This window comes from Podarcis bocagei (genome assembly GCF_964188305.1).
Source record: "Podarcis bocagei genome assembly, chromosome: 2".
NCBI classification, from domain to species: domain Eukaryota; kingdom Metazoa; phylum Chordata; class Lepidosauria; order Squamata; family Lacertidae; genus Podarcis; species Podarcis bocagei.
Window position 1 is genome coordinate 109,718,324 of NC_138126.1, and position 13,783 is coordinate 109,732,106.

Consider the following 13,783-nt stretch of genomic DNA (forward strand, 5'->3'; position numbering starts at 1 on the left):
CATTGAAATTCGCAACTCCCCTCAGCCCCAGCCAGCACAGCTCAGTGGTCAGAGGTCATGGGAGTTGTAGTCCAGCAACATCTGGAGGGCACCATGTTAGCCACCCCTGTTTTGCATCCTTTTATCCCCTCCCGGTGCCGAAGATAGAGCTCAGTTGTATTCCTAGACTGCTGTGGGGAACAGGTGGAATTCTGGGAGTGCTACAACTCATGATCTCTTTCCTCACTTGGTGGTTTCAACCAGAAACTTGTTATTTTACTCATTTCCTATGGCATTCCTCCCGTTATTCCATCTAGCCCAGTCTTCCTCCCTTCAGCTCATCTTTACCCAGTAGCAGCCATTGCCTTATTTTTGTTGTCTTTGCTCCTAGGCTGAATACATGCACACACACACACACACAGAGAGAGAGAGAGAGAGAGAAAGAGAGAGAGAGAGAGAGAGGCTGGTTACCTCCCCTCTAATTAGTAAGAAAATAGCTAAGGCACCCATCCTGGGGCTACCTTTGAAGGTGACCCAGAAACTGCAATTAATCCAGAATGCGGCAGCTAGACTGGTGACTGGGAGTGGCCGCCGGGACCACATAACACCGGTCCTGAGAGATCTGCATCGGATCCCAGAACGTTTCCGAGCACAATTCAAAGTGTTGGTGCTGACCTTTAAAGCCATAAATGGCCTTGGTCCGGTATACCTGAAGGAGCGTCTCCACCCCCATCGTTCTGCCAGGACACTGAGATCCAGCGCCGAGGGCCTTCTGGTGCTTCTCTCATTGCGAGAAGTGAGGTTACAGGGAACCAGACAGAGGGCCTTCTCAGTAGTGGCGCCCACCCTGTGGAACGCCCTCCCTTCAGATGTGAAGCAAATAAGTAGCTATCTTATCTTTAAAAGACATCTGAAGGCAGCCCTGTTTAGGAAAGTTTTTAATATTTAATGCTGTATTGTTTTTAACATTTGATAGGGAGCCGCCCAGAGTGGCTGGGGAAACTCAGCCAGATGGGCGGGGTATAAATAATAAGTTGTTGTTGTTATCCCTCGCTCTGTTTTTAAATCAACAGCAGGGACATAGACAAACTCTGATTTCTCTTCCTCAAAGCTCAATAACATTTTGCGGATCTGCATGGGCTCTGCTCTTTGCTGCATTGGTCACATACTGTTTATATCTCCTAAGCCTTCCTGAGCTCAGAGTAGTAATTTGTAGTGAGCTGCAGAGATGTATGTCACATAAGTCTAAAATCATTGTATTGTAGAGTTGCAAGGGACCCCGAGGGCCATCTAGTCTAACCCCCTGCAATGCAGGGATCAACTGCAGGAGTATCAGTAGATGTGGCTGAAGTGATTGTTCACCAGAAAGAGACTACAGAAAACATAGGTTCATATTCCAGTGTATTAGATGAAAACACACACATAAACCATTTTTCATGTTTTCTGTGTACTGAAGAGAAGGCAGGCAAGAGAGCTCCTTCGAGATTGTCTTAAACATGTTGCTATGACAACAGGCATACTGTGCCTTCTCAAATGGACCAGATAGTAGCCCTGCTACTATTTGCAGTTAGTTGTAGTGTGACTCATAGGTTTAATTAAAACGTAGCACAAAAGCAAAGTGCTTTCCCATTCTTGTCCATGGGTTCCTTCTTCCACTTCCTGGGTTTATTATTATTATTTGTTTGCTTTTCGTTTTTTGCTAAGCATTGTTTGCTGAGGTAAAATTTGCTGAGGCAAATTTGTGGTCTGAGCCAACCTCTAAACCATGGTTTGCAAACCCACATCAAACTCCAGGTTCAAATCATGGTTTGGAGACAAGATGCAATCCAGACTATAGTTACTTTAAACTGAACCCAGAAGATTTTGTATAGGGGAAAAAACAAGGGTGTGTGTATGACATTTCGGAGCAATGGATGAAGTGTGATTGCCACTGAAGTTAATAGTTCAATTTTGAACTGTTTGCAACTGTTAACAGTCATGGCTCTCCCTCCCCCAAAAATCCTGGGTTCTGCAGTGTGTCTCCAAGCTATTATTCCCAACCCTTTTAACAAACTACAGTTCCCAGGATTCTTTGGGTGAAGCCATAACTTTGAAAAGTGCTTTAAATGTATGGTATGGATGCAACCATGGTGACTTCTCTGCTTGAGTATAACAGATTGGCTTTTGAATTCAGGAAAGCACCCTACTCAGCCTCCCTCTAGTCTGTAATGAATCTGCAGACACAATTCTTGAAATTGTGAAATCCACAAATTAGGAAAAAACATATCAGTTTCTGAAGATATACTTTTGAAGATACCCATTCCTGTTTTTTTCATGAAGGCAAGCGAACATGTTTTGTGGCAGTGCTATTGGTACATGCCCTTCTAAGGATTAAATTGCTGGCAGAGAAAGCATGAGGACTGGGCTATGATCACTTTTCTTCTGTTGAGTTGGGAGGGTATGTTCTTGCTAGTTCAGTGTGGTGTAGTGGTTAAGAGCAGTAGTCTCGTAATCTGGGAAACCAGGTTCGAGTCTCTGCTCCTCCACATGCAGCTGCTGGGTGACCTTGGGCCAGTCACACTTCTTTGAAGTCTCTCAGCCCCACTCACCTCACAGAGTGTTTGTTGTGGGGGAGGAAGGGAAAGGAGAATGTTAGCCGCTTTGAGACTCCTTAAAGGGAGTGAAAGGCGGGATATCAAATCCAAACTCTTCTTCTTCTTCTTCTCTGTGAAGGAATGCTGTCCGTAAAGTACTTGCAGGTAAAACCCAAAGAGAGTTGTGGAGCAGATAAAGTGAATGGAACCCCCTATAATTGTACCAGGTGGGGCTGGGGTTGGTTTTTTACTTATAGAATTATAATGGTTTCGTTCAATGCCCAAAAGTAATAACTTGCCTGTGGTTACAGGGTAAAAGAAAGGTCCAAGATAAGGTGCGTCCAAACCAAAGAAAGTAAGACTACGTGCATGTCTTGGGATTTTTCTACCCTCTTCGTGGTGCAACTAATTTCCATTTGAAATCTGCATTTGAAGTTTGTCTGTGGGTTTTTTGTATTGTTTTACTAAGAGATAATTAACATGTGTAGTGTCAATATGCAAGATGAGTTTCTAATAATGACAAATCATCAAAAAAGAGATCCCGATAGGTATCTCCTGGGCAGCTTTATGGATAGTTTTAACCTGCTTTGGCTTGCACTTAAAGTAGGACCCTGTGTGCAACGAAAAGCTCCCCAGCCAACTTGCACAGGTCTTGCATGCCTGAAAGGAGACCAGAACGGTCTTTGCCCCTTCTGTGCTCTTGGCTTAAAATTTGAAAGCCCAGCTGTGTTACGCAGAGGAATGAGGAAATCAGCAGTCCTAATAAGTGCTGCTGAACCAGGGGAGGACTATGAATGTACCCCACCATTAGCAGAAATGGCACCAGACTGTAAAGTGTATATTTTCCAGTGGTATTTTGCTTCTTCAGAAAGCACTGGTTTCTGAAACATTAACATGAATCCAAAGGGCAAAAGCAGTGTTCTGAGTTTGATACTGAACACAACTTTTTTCTCCTTGTTTAAATGTCTACCTATAGCGCCTTCTCTGGCTAAGGCAGAGTAAGTCAATTGCATGGTATTCTGCCTGAAGTCTATTCGGCATGCATTGCATATTGCATGGTGAGATTTGGCTTGTGATACAGCGTGACAGAATAATGTGATTCAGAGGCTTAAAAGCTCTCTGAGTTCTTCATAACCAATACCACAAAAAGTTTGTGTTATATATATATATATTAAAAATAAATCTGAAAAAGGCCCTCCATTTTATCATTAAGATATACATTAAAATATTTTGACCTTTATTGATTTTTGTGCTGGGCTAAAAATCTGTTTCATATATTGATTTCTTATTAAAAAAGGAGGACGGCTATGAAAAATATTCAAGTGATGGCTCTTATCCTAATAAATTATGTTGAACTCAATTAAAACCCCTTGGGATTATTCCCAATCTGATGGATGTACCGTGTCAGGTTTGATAGACTGATAGGATGCTTGCTTCCTTTCAACCTCAGTTCACAGGTCAGGAGCCAGCCTTGGGATACACACTATAAATAATATTTTCTGCCTGGAGTAATATGAGGCATATGCTATAATGCAGTAATTATCATACTCTGTGTCCTAAAAATGGAGGCATGTAATTAATTTTAGGAATTGTGATATTTCATATTCTGCAATTTGGCTCCAATATGTAAAAAAAATTAGCTAGCACTTGCTTCAGGCAAGAACCTAGTGTTTGGCGAATGATGATTGGTCGTCCCCAATAATTGGGACTGGGTTGTCTAGATGGAAATTAAAGCCTCCTAGCTCCTTTTTGATGGTCTTCTAGCAATGTAAGACATGTCCCCCAGTATTACCTGTTGTCTTCTCAGTTACCTTTACAAATTCCTCCAGATTTTGTATCCAGTCCTGGTTCCACTGAACTCTGTAGCAGAAATAAGTGGGACAGAATTACACTCTTTATTATCGTTGTGTTCTTACCGATATCTTGGACCCATTTTGATCTGGTTTCAGGCCAGTTTAGCACTGAAACAGACTTGATCTCCCTGGTTGATTCCTTATATCAGGGGAATGATAAATGTTTATTCATCTTGACCTCTGAATGGCTTTTGATACTATTATAGTCTCCTGGAATGGCTTTGTTACACTCCTACCTGCAGGATCATTGCCAGAGCATAGCACTGGGATACAGCGGCTCAACCTTGTGATGATTATGCTGTGGGGGTTTGCAGGGTTCAGTATTGTCCCTTATGCCTTTTAACATCTGTACAAAGCCTCTGTAAGAGGTCATCCAGAGATCTGAATGATGGTATATGGATAACACCATAATTGCCACTACGACATGGTGTGAGGATTCGCTGACTTTTAGTGTAGTGGTTGTGGCTTTAAACACAACCTTTTATTCAAGTAATAGGGGCTACTCTTTACTTACTGTTGCTGTTGTTTTTATTATTTTAACCCCCTGTATAAATTTATCTATCATCTTAATTTTACTTGGCCATAAAACACTCAAATCGGAGTTTACAGTTCTAAGAATTTTCTTTTCTGATAAAAGTCCTTTGCAGTCTTGTGTTTTTCTTTTCTTATCTCAGTTGATTTTCTGTGTGCCACTTATGAGGAGTATACTACATTTAACCAATTGATGTTGCCAGTGAAGTTATGAGTGAAATGATACAGTGAAAATTTGTTGAAGCATTTCTGACTCTACACATCACCTTTGTCTGTATTTTTTTTTGGGGGGGGGGCTTTTTGAAGCAGCTAGAAAATCCCAGTATTCATGCTTCTTTATTAAAATGATTGGATGTTAATTTTAGGCACAAAAATGACAAGGAAGATCTGGGGAAATTTCCTAGGGGTTTTGTAGAGGTTTCTCTAACCCTTTGGAGCAGGTTTGTGGGGTACAGGGGGCACAATCTGGGAGAAGAGACTGTTCCATTGTGCAGGTGCAAATCTTGGTGCTAACAAAATGAATTCATTGACTGTAGCCCAAGTTAGTTATGTTTTAGGGAGAGATTTTCCTTAAGAGATGTCTTTGAATTCTCCTTGTCTTAACATTCTGTGGTTTGGAAATCAGCTTATACAAAGAACTGTTTATTGCTGCTTTTAAATTTTATTTACCCTAAAGGATGCATTTGCAAATCATAAATATCTCATGACAAATGCTTTGAGTGCAACAATATTTTTCCCACTGAGAACAATGTTTTGATTGAAAATCAAATTTGTCAGGGAACTGCCATCGGAGCATCAGGTGGTGGAGGGGCTCAGGGAGGAAGAAAGAGACTCAACAGCTGAAGCAGGCACCAGCAGGGGGAGGAGTGATTCTCTGAGGGAATGTGAGCAGGAGGGAGGGCTCAGGGACGCTTCCAGCGAAAACAGTGGGGAGGTATCTGAGTCTCACATAGGGAGACCTACACCTCGCCGGAAACTGTCACGCCGTGAGTCCAGGAGACGCGTTTCCGTTAAGGAGCTCCTTTGCTGGAAACGCTTCCGCAGACAGCCACTGTCGGACTCTACTAGTGACTAGAGCAGACATGTCTGAGGAGCTCCGTCACACACTGAGGTTTGTGGGGTCGCACAAACTCTGAGGGAGCACGATTTTACGCACAAGCAGCTAATCAATCCCTAACAGCAGTCCGACAGTCTTTGTACGCTGCCTGTGCAAGAGAAAGCATCATGAGCGAACCAACCGGAACCGGAGGAGCTGGGGTTGGGGCTGGTCCAAGCTTGGAAGATAGATACCGAGCGTTGGAGGTCCAACTGGCGCTGCAGACGGCGAGGCTGGAGGAGAGAAGGGCTCAGGATGCAGACAAGAAGGGGAGAGCCACTCAGTTCCCCAGAAAGGTACCAGGATTGGTGCAGAAGTTTGGGGGGGACCCCAAGGATTACCATGCCTTTAGGACAGAGATGCAATATGCACTTAATGTGCAGTTTGATGAATTCCCTGATGAGGAATCACGAGTTGCTTTCGTGATTGGGCATCTTGAGAGGGGGGCGAGAGACTGGGTTCGACCCCTGATGGCAACGCACAATGACGTACTAAAGGACACGATGAAGTTCTTTCGTGCAATGGATATCATGTTTTCCAGCGATATTGAGGAAGGGGTGGTGCGCAGACAGCTAATGGCTTGCAAGCAGGGAAGCCGATCTGTCCGTGAGTACTGGACTGAGTTTACCATGCTGGTTCACAGACTGGGTTGGGATTTATCGGCGGCACCCATTCAGATGCTATTTGAAGAAGGTCTTTCGTCGGCTGTGAAAGACGAGCTGTCACGGAGCCCCAGGGCGGGGTCTATGGATCAGCTGACCAAATCTGCGCTGACCATAGGAGCGCGTCAGGAGGCAAGAGCCTTGGAGAGGCGGGAAGGGAGAGGGGAACGTTGGAAGGAGTTCCGCATTCCAGACATTCCTGAGCCAGCTTTCCCGCCGGCAGAGCCGATGGAAATCGGGACAGCGCGCGCGCGCGCATTTTCAAAACCCAGCGAGGGGGCTAAGAAGGAGGGAAAGGGCGCCCGGAAATGCTATCTCTGCCAACAGCCAGGCCACTTTGCCAGAGTCTGCCCCCAGAGGAAGGAATGGCAAGGGATGGTGGGAGCTGTTGAGGGGGAGGAGCAGGGGGAGACGGAGCAGGTAAAAGCCAACGCCTGGTTGCCACAATCGGGGCACTGCAGCCAGGCCAAAGAGCAGTGAAAGTGCCCGTGCCAGAAGCTCCTCGACCTGCTCTAGTGATTGAAGTGTCGCTAGAGCTGCAAAATGGACACCCCCTAAAAATAAAGGCGCTATTGGACTCAGGCAGCTCCTGCAATTTTATGAGCAAGGAGTTTGCTGCTGAACACCAGATACAGACTATCCCTTTAAGCAACCCCCTGCAGGTGACCACGATCGATGGCAGGGAGTTGTTGGGAGGAGGAGTCAGCTTGCAGACGGTCCCAATGATCATGAGGGTGGCAAGGCACACAGAACTGATAGCGTTTAATGTGGCCACCTTGGGAGGCGCTCCCATTATTTTGGGAATGAGCTGGCTAGCTCTACATGATCCGCTGGTTGGCTGGCATCAAAGAGTGGTGTCCTTTGGTTCAGCACATTGCTTAGAACACTGCAAAGGGGAAAGGGGTTCAGCAGGGGCCCAAGCCACCCTAGCAGGGACTGAAGTAATGGAGAAGGTGAAGGTACCACCACAGTATGCAGATCTCAGCGACGTGTTCAGCGAGAAGGAAGCTGACCAACTACCCCCGCATAGGCCCTTTGATTGCCAGATCAATTTACTCCCTGGAGCACAGCTTCCTGTGGGCAAGTTGTATGCCATGTCAGACAGGGAAATGCAGGAGTTGCGAGAGTTTATTGACAAGAACCTGAAGAGAGGCTTCATCAGAGAGTCCAAAGCAGCGGGGGGTAGCCCAGTGTTTTTTGTGGACAAAAAAAACGCGGACAAGCCGAGACTTGTATGTGACTTTAGGAGGTTGAACGCAGTGACTGAACCAGTGGTGTTCCCTATGCCCAGGATTGATGATATTTTGACCAGGGTGCGGAAGGGAAAGATTTTTACAAAGCTGGATCTAAGGGGGGCGTACAACCTGATACGCATAAGGAAAGGAGATGAATGGAAAACCACCATGTTTACCCCTTTGGGGGCATTTGAATATCTCGTTATGCCATTTGGATTACAAGCAGGCTCCGCGTGCTTTCAATCTTTTATGAACCATGTACTGGGCCCTTTGCTCTACAAGAATTGCGTTGCTTTCCTAGATGATGTGTTGGTGTATTCGGAGAATGAGGAGCAACATGTGAGAGACGTCAGAGAAGTGTTGAGGAGACTGCAAGCCAACAGGCTGTGGGTGAAACTGGAGAAGTGTCAGTTTCATACCAAGGAGGTGGAATTCCTGGGGTACCGCCTGTCAGACAAGGGATTGGCCATGGATCCCGGCAAGGTGCAGGCGGTGCTGGACTGGAAAACACCAAAAACCAAGAAGGATGTGCAGAGGTTCCTAGGGTTTGGAAACTTTTATCGTAAGTTCATCCGCAACTTCGCCCATCTGACGGCGCCCATTACTGACTGTCTCAGCAGTAAAAAGAAGTTTGTATGGACGGCGGAGGCGGAGCGAGCGTTTGAGGAGCTGAAAAGGGCCTTCGCCTCTGAAGAACAACTTCTGCATGTGGATTTACAAAAGAAGCTAAGGGTCGAAACAGACGCATCTGACAGAGCCATAGGGGCGGTGCTTCTTCTGCAGCCGGGAAAGGAGGAGTCAGAGTGGCGACCGTGTGCCTTCTTTTCGCGAAAGCTGAACAAATCCGAGAGGAACTACACGGTGTACGACCGAGAACTTCTTGCGATTCATGAGGCGTTCCGGAGATGGAGGCATCTGCTAATTGGTGCCCAACATAAGGTGCAAGTGTGCACGGACCATAAAAATCTAGAGTATTGGAGAACTGCGCGAGTGCTCAACCAAAGGCAGTTGAGATGGGCCCAGGAGTTCTCCAAATTTAACTTTGAGATTTGTTACGTGCCAGGCCCAGAGAATGTTAGGGCGGACGCTCTCTCACGCAAACCTGAATATTTGGAGGGGGAGGGAGCACCTGAAGAAACCCATATCATCCCAGAGGATCGCTGGGTGTGTGGGGCGACTTTGGTGGGACAAAGGGAATTGGTAGAGGGTACGGTGCTTGATGCATACGCCCAGGACAAACTCAGGGGTCTCAGGAGGGAGGAAGACAAACCCGGTGGTTTTGAGGAGAGAAATGGGGCATTGTATTACAAGGGAGCGTTATATATACCCGAAGGGGAATTGAGGGAGAAGGTACTCAAGCAGTTGCACGATAGTCCCACGGCAGGGCATTTTGGGCAACACAAGACCATGTGGCTGGTTACTAGGGAATTTTGGTGGCCCAAGGTCAGGGAAGATGTGCGGGAGTATGTGAGAGGGTGTGAACAATGCCAAAGAGCCAAGGGGGAGAGGCGGGCGCCGGCTGGTTTATTAGAACCACTGCCCACACCTGAAAGACCGTGGGAAGCAGTGGCAATAGATTTCATGACTGATCTGCCAAGGTCTAGAGGGAAAACAGCCATCATGGTGGTGGTAGACCTGTTAACTAAAATGGCCCACTTTATAGCCTGCTCACATGCGGTCACAGCAGAAGAAACAGCCAAATTGTTTGTAGAGAATGTGTTTCGGCTGCATGGCGCCCCCTTGAGGGTGGTTTCAGACCGGGGAAAACAATTTACTTCCAGGTTCTGGAGGAAGCTCATGAGCTTACTGCATGTAGAGGTTAATTTCTCTACGGCCCGTCATCCAGAAACCAACGGGCAGGCGGAAAGAGCAAATGGGGTTCTCCAGCAATATTTGAGGTGTTACGTTAATGACAGAGAGAATGATTGGGTGGAGAAGCTGGCGTTGGCAGAATTTGCCTACAACAATGCAGAGAACGTGTCCACGGGGATGAGCCCCTTTTTGGCTAATCACGGGTGCCATCCCAGAGCCTTCCCAGGGGGGGAAGGGGAGAACTGGAGCGTTCCAGCTGCAGAACAGTTCGTTGAAGAAATGGAAGCGATTCATCGCCAGCTCCAACTCAACTTAAACAGGGCTAAGGAGGAATATAAGAGGCAGGCAGACAAAAACAGAAGAGAAGGTGAAAGCATTAGGGTGGGGGACCAGGTGTGGCTGTCAACCCAAGGGTTGCCATTCAAAGGAGGTTGTAAGAAGTTAAGACCCAAAAGGCTGGGTCCGTTTGAAGTCATGCAGCAGGTCAACCCAGTGGCTTTCAGACTCCGGTTACCGAACCACATGAAGCTGCACCCAGTTTTTCACAGGTCGTTGCTGTCACCGTATAGAGGAGACAGTGAAGGGAGGGTCACTAGGGGACCAGCAATGGAGGAGAAGGAACACAGCTACCATGTAGCGGAGATCCTTGATTCCAGGTGGAAGGGAGATCAAGTAGAGTATTTGGTAATGTGGGAAGGGGAACCGGAGTCGGAAAACACCTGGGTTAGGGCAGAGGATGTCAATGACGAAGTTTTAATAGAGACTTTTCATCAGAGGTTCCCACGTAAACCTCAGCCTGTAGCGAGGTTCCGAAGGGAATACTTTGCCACCACCGATGAGGAAGAGGAGTTGGAGGGGTTCCCAGATTCTGAAGAGGAAGAGGATTCAGCGAGCCAGGACGACGATCGATGGAGGGAGTTGTTCGAGACGTCTGAAGATGAGGAAGATTCTTTTCGGGGTTTTAGCCCTTCACCTCCCAGAGGGGAGGTAATGGGAGGGGTGAGGGGGGCCCTGGAGGGGAGGTGGATGTCAGGGAACTGCCATCGGAGCATCAGGTGGTGGAGGGGCTCAGGGAGGAAGAAAGAGACTCAACAGCTGAAGCAGGCACCAGCAGGGGGAGGAGTGATTCTCTGAGGGAATGTGAGCAGGAGGGAGGGCTCAGGGACGCTTCCAGCGAAAACAGTGGGGAGGTATCTGAGTCTCACATAGGGAGACCTACACCTCGCCGGAAACTGTCACGCCGTGAGTCCAGGAGACGCGTTTCCGTTAAGGAGCTCCTTTGCTGGAAACGCTTCCGCAGACAGCCACTGTCGGACTCTACTAGTGACTAGAGCAGACATGTCTGAGGAGCTCCGTCACACACTGAGGTTTGTGGGGTCGCACAAACTCTGAGGGAGCACGATTTTACGCACAAGCAGCTAATCAATCCCTAACAAAATTTGTTGGTGGTAATTGGTCAGAAAGTAAGTCTCGTAATGTGGGTTGCTATAATATGCTGTCTGGTGAGAGTAAAGACTTCCTTTCCAAAAAAGCATGTCATATGTTGTGAAAAACATCACTATGAAGAGCATATTTCAACTAAAACATTTCAAAATGTTTTGTATACCCTGCAACATATTAAATGCATGAATTTTATTAAGGACACTCTTCATGTTTTGAAAGGGAAGCTCTCAAATCAATTGATTTGAGGGATTTTGGCATGAAGGTAATAATTTATTTTGATGTTGTTCTCTTGGGTGTTCTTAAGCAGGTGAGAGAAGTTGCTTCTATCTAGTCGCACAGATTATTGCCACCTATAACAATACCCACAATATTGTTGGAATGGGTTTTTGAATTTGTGCTTATGCAATATTTTGTGCAGTTCCTTCTCTGAGAACAAACCTTCAGATTAATCCCATGTAGGCATTTGCCTGGTTCAGGCTCTGTCCCAGTTGCTGTGTCCCAGCTCCTGCCAACCTAGCAGTTCAAAAGCAAACCAGTGCAAGTAGATAAATAGGTACCACTGCTGTGGAAAGGTAAACGACATTTCTGTGCACTCTGGTTTCCATCACAGTGTTCCGTTGTGCCAGAAGCAGTTTAGTCATGCTAGACACATGACCTGGAAAGCTATCTGTGAACAAACGCCAACTCCCTCAACCCGAAAGCGAGATGAGCGCCGCAACCCCATAGTCACCTTTGACTGGACTTAACCATCCAGGGGTCCTTTACCTATGAGTAGAAAAGGCTCCCACTTCAGAAGTTAACCCTCCAACTCATGGAGTGTGATGAGGATGCAGCTAGTACTTTCATTCCTACTCCCTCTCTCATTGCACAAGGGTCAGAATCATAGCTTTGAAAGCAAAGTGCAAACCTTACAGCTATATTCTTTATTTATTTAGAAAGCCAGACTTGGACCTTCAGCTAACAAAGTCATATCTCCAATTGAAGACCGGAGCTGTAGTTTACCATCTAATAACCTTGATCAGGTTAAGCTGACAGATTTCAACTTTCTCATGGTGCTTGGAAAGGGGAGTTTTGGGAAGGTAGGTAGCCTTGATGATTTCTTCTCATGTGCCTTATTTTAATGGGGTTTTGTGTTTTACTGAAATGAATAATACACAGGGGCAGGTGTGGGGAGCAACAACAATTAAAGGAAAAGGAGGAATACTGAATGTATGAAGGAAGAGATTCAGTGTTCCCAATCTCTGATAAAGGGAAGAACTGTGCTAAACAGAATTAGTAAGTACTGGGCATGTCTCCAGAAAATCAGAGTTAATATCCTTGTAGGTGTGCTGTTGTGCTCAGAGTGAGTATAAAATAGGGAATGCGAGTTCTCAATCCATTATTGTATTGGATGGTGGAGAATTCAATAACTGCTCTTAACTGCACCGAGTGCCCTCACATGTCATAATTCCTTGCCTGGTGCCTGATTCCAAACAACATCTGTATTCAAGACTTCACCTAAGAAAAGTAACATTAGTGAACAGCTCAACAGCATGCATATGGGAGTCCACATTGCCAACATTTGAGAAAGGAGGATAATAGCTCAACCCCCTTTTTTCCATTTCTGAATGAGATGCATCTTTAATTGCTTAATGGCTAAAAATGCTGCAGACCATTCCTTAAAGTTATAAGAGCCATTATTGAGATGGCCATGCGACTTTATGATTAAAATTTGAATTTACAAGAGTAGGAAGGTCTTCTAGTTCAGCTATTAGCCACTAAGCAACCTGCTATTGTTCTGTTACTTTAATGGTGTTTAATAAAACAAGATGTAATCTCTACATCAAAAAATATGTACCTATTCCTGGGAGATGTAATTGGCTGTTGAGAGCTGATTCGGTTCCTTATATATATATATTTTTGCAAAACTGATTGTGTAGCATAGCTTCATTGTAGAACAGTAAGATTTTAGTAAGAATTTGACTACACTTCCTTAGAGCAGGAGACAAATCACCAGGGCTGCTTGTCTATAGATTTTTATAAGAAATAACCTGTCTCTTGTGGCCATCAAATTTTTCACCCTCTCCTTGTGCAGGTGATGCTGGCAGAACGAAAAGGGACAGAAGAACTGTACGCAGTCAAAATATTGAAAAAGGATGTGGTGATTCAGGATGATGATGTAGAGTGTACCATGGTTGAAAAGAGAGTTCTAGCCTTGCAGGACAAGCCTCCCTTCCTAACCCAGCTTCATTCTTGCTTCCAGACTGTGGTACGTCACATGTTCACGGGTGACCCTGATTTTTTCTGACTCCTGCGGCTATTCAGTTGTCTGCCAAGGTCACCACTCTTGGCACTGTCTTTCAGTAACATTCACAACAAACTTCTGAGCTCTTTGAGATTTAGATGGTAATGATAATTTAGTTAACAGATTGTTAAAATAAGGCCAGAGTTTTGAATATACAGGCTCTGGGTGGAATTCTGCAAACCACAAAGTGTTGTGAGCATGCATGGAACAGGGGCCACTCACACAACAAGACTTTCCTGTCCCCACCCCCCCACACACACCCTAGACCTGTTCTGTCGTTCCCCAACCAGCCAGAGCAGATTTAGGGGTGTGAGT

General features: G+C 45.8%; 1 protein-coding gene across 4 annotated transcripts in view; it reads left to right on the plus strand.

Annotated features, from left to right (window-relative positions):
• PRKCA (protein kinase C alpha) overlaps positions 1-13,783 on the plus strand; it is a 200,413-nt gene that overhangs the window by 163,572 nt on the left and 23,058 nt on the right. For 3 of the 4 annotated variants that reach the window (XM_081181352.1, XM_081181350.1, XM_081181353.1), the window contains 3 exons: positions 2,864-2,887; positions 12,120-12,263; positions 13,259-13,432. In XM_081181352.1, coding sequence (XP_081037478.1) covers positions 2,864-2,887; positions 12,120-12,263; positions 13,259-13,432 — 342 coding nt within the window. The remainder of the gene's footprint in view (positions 1-2,863; positions 2,888-12,119; positions 12,264-13,258; positions 13,433-13,783) is intronic. The other variant, XM_081181351.1, reaches the window with a different exon arrangement.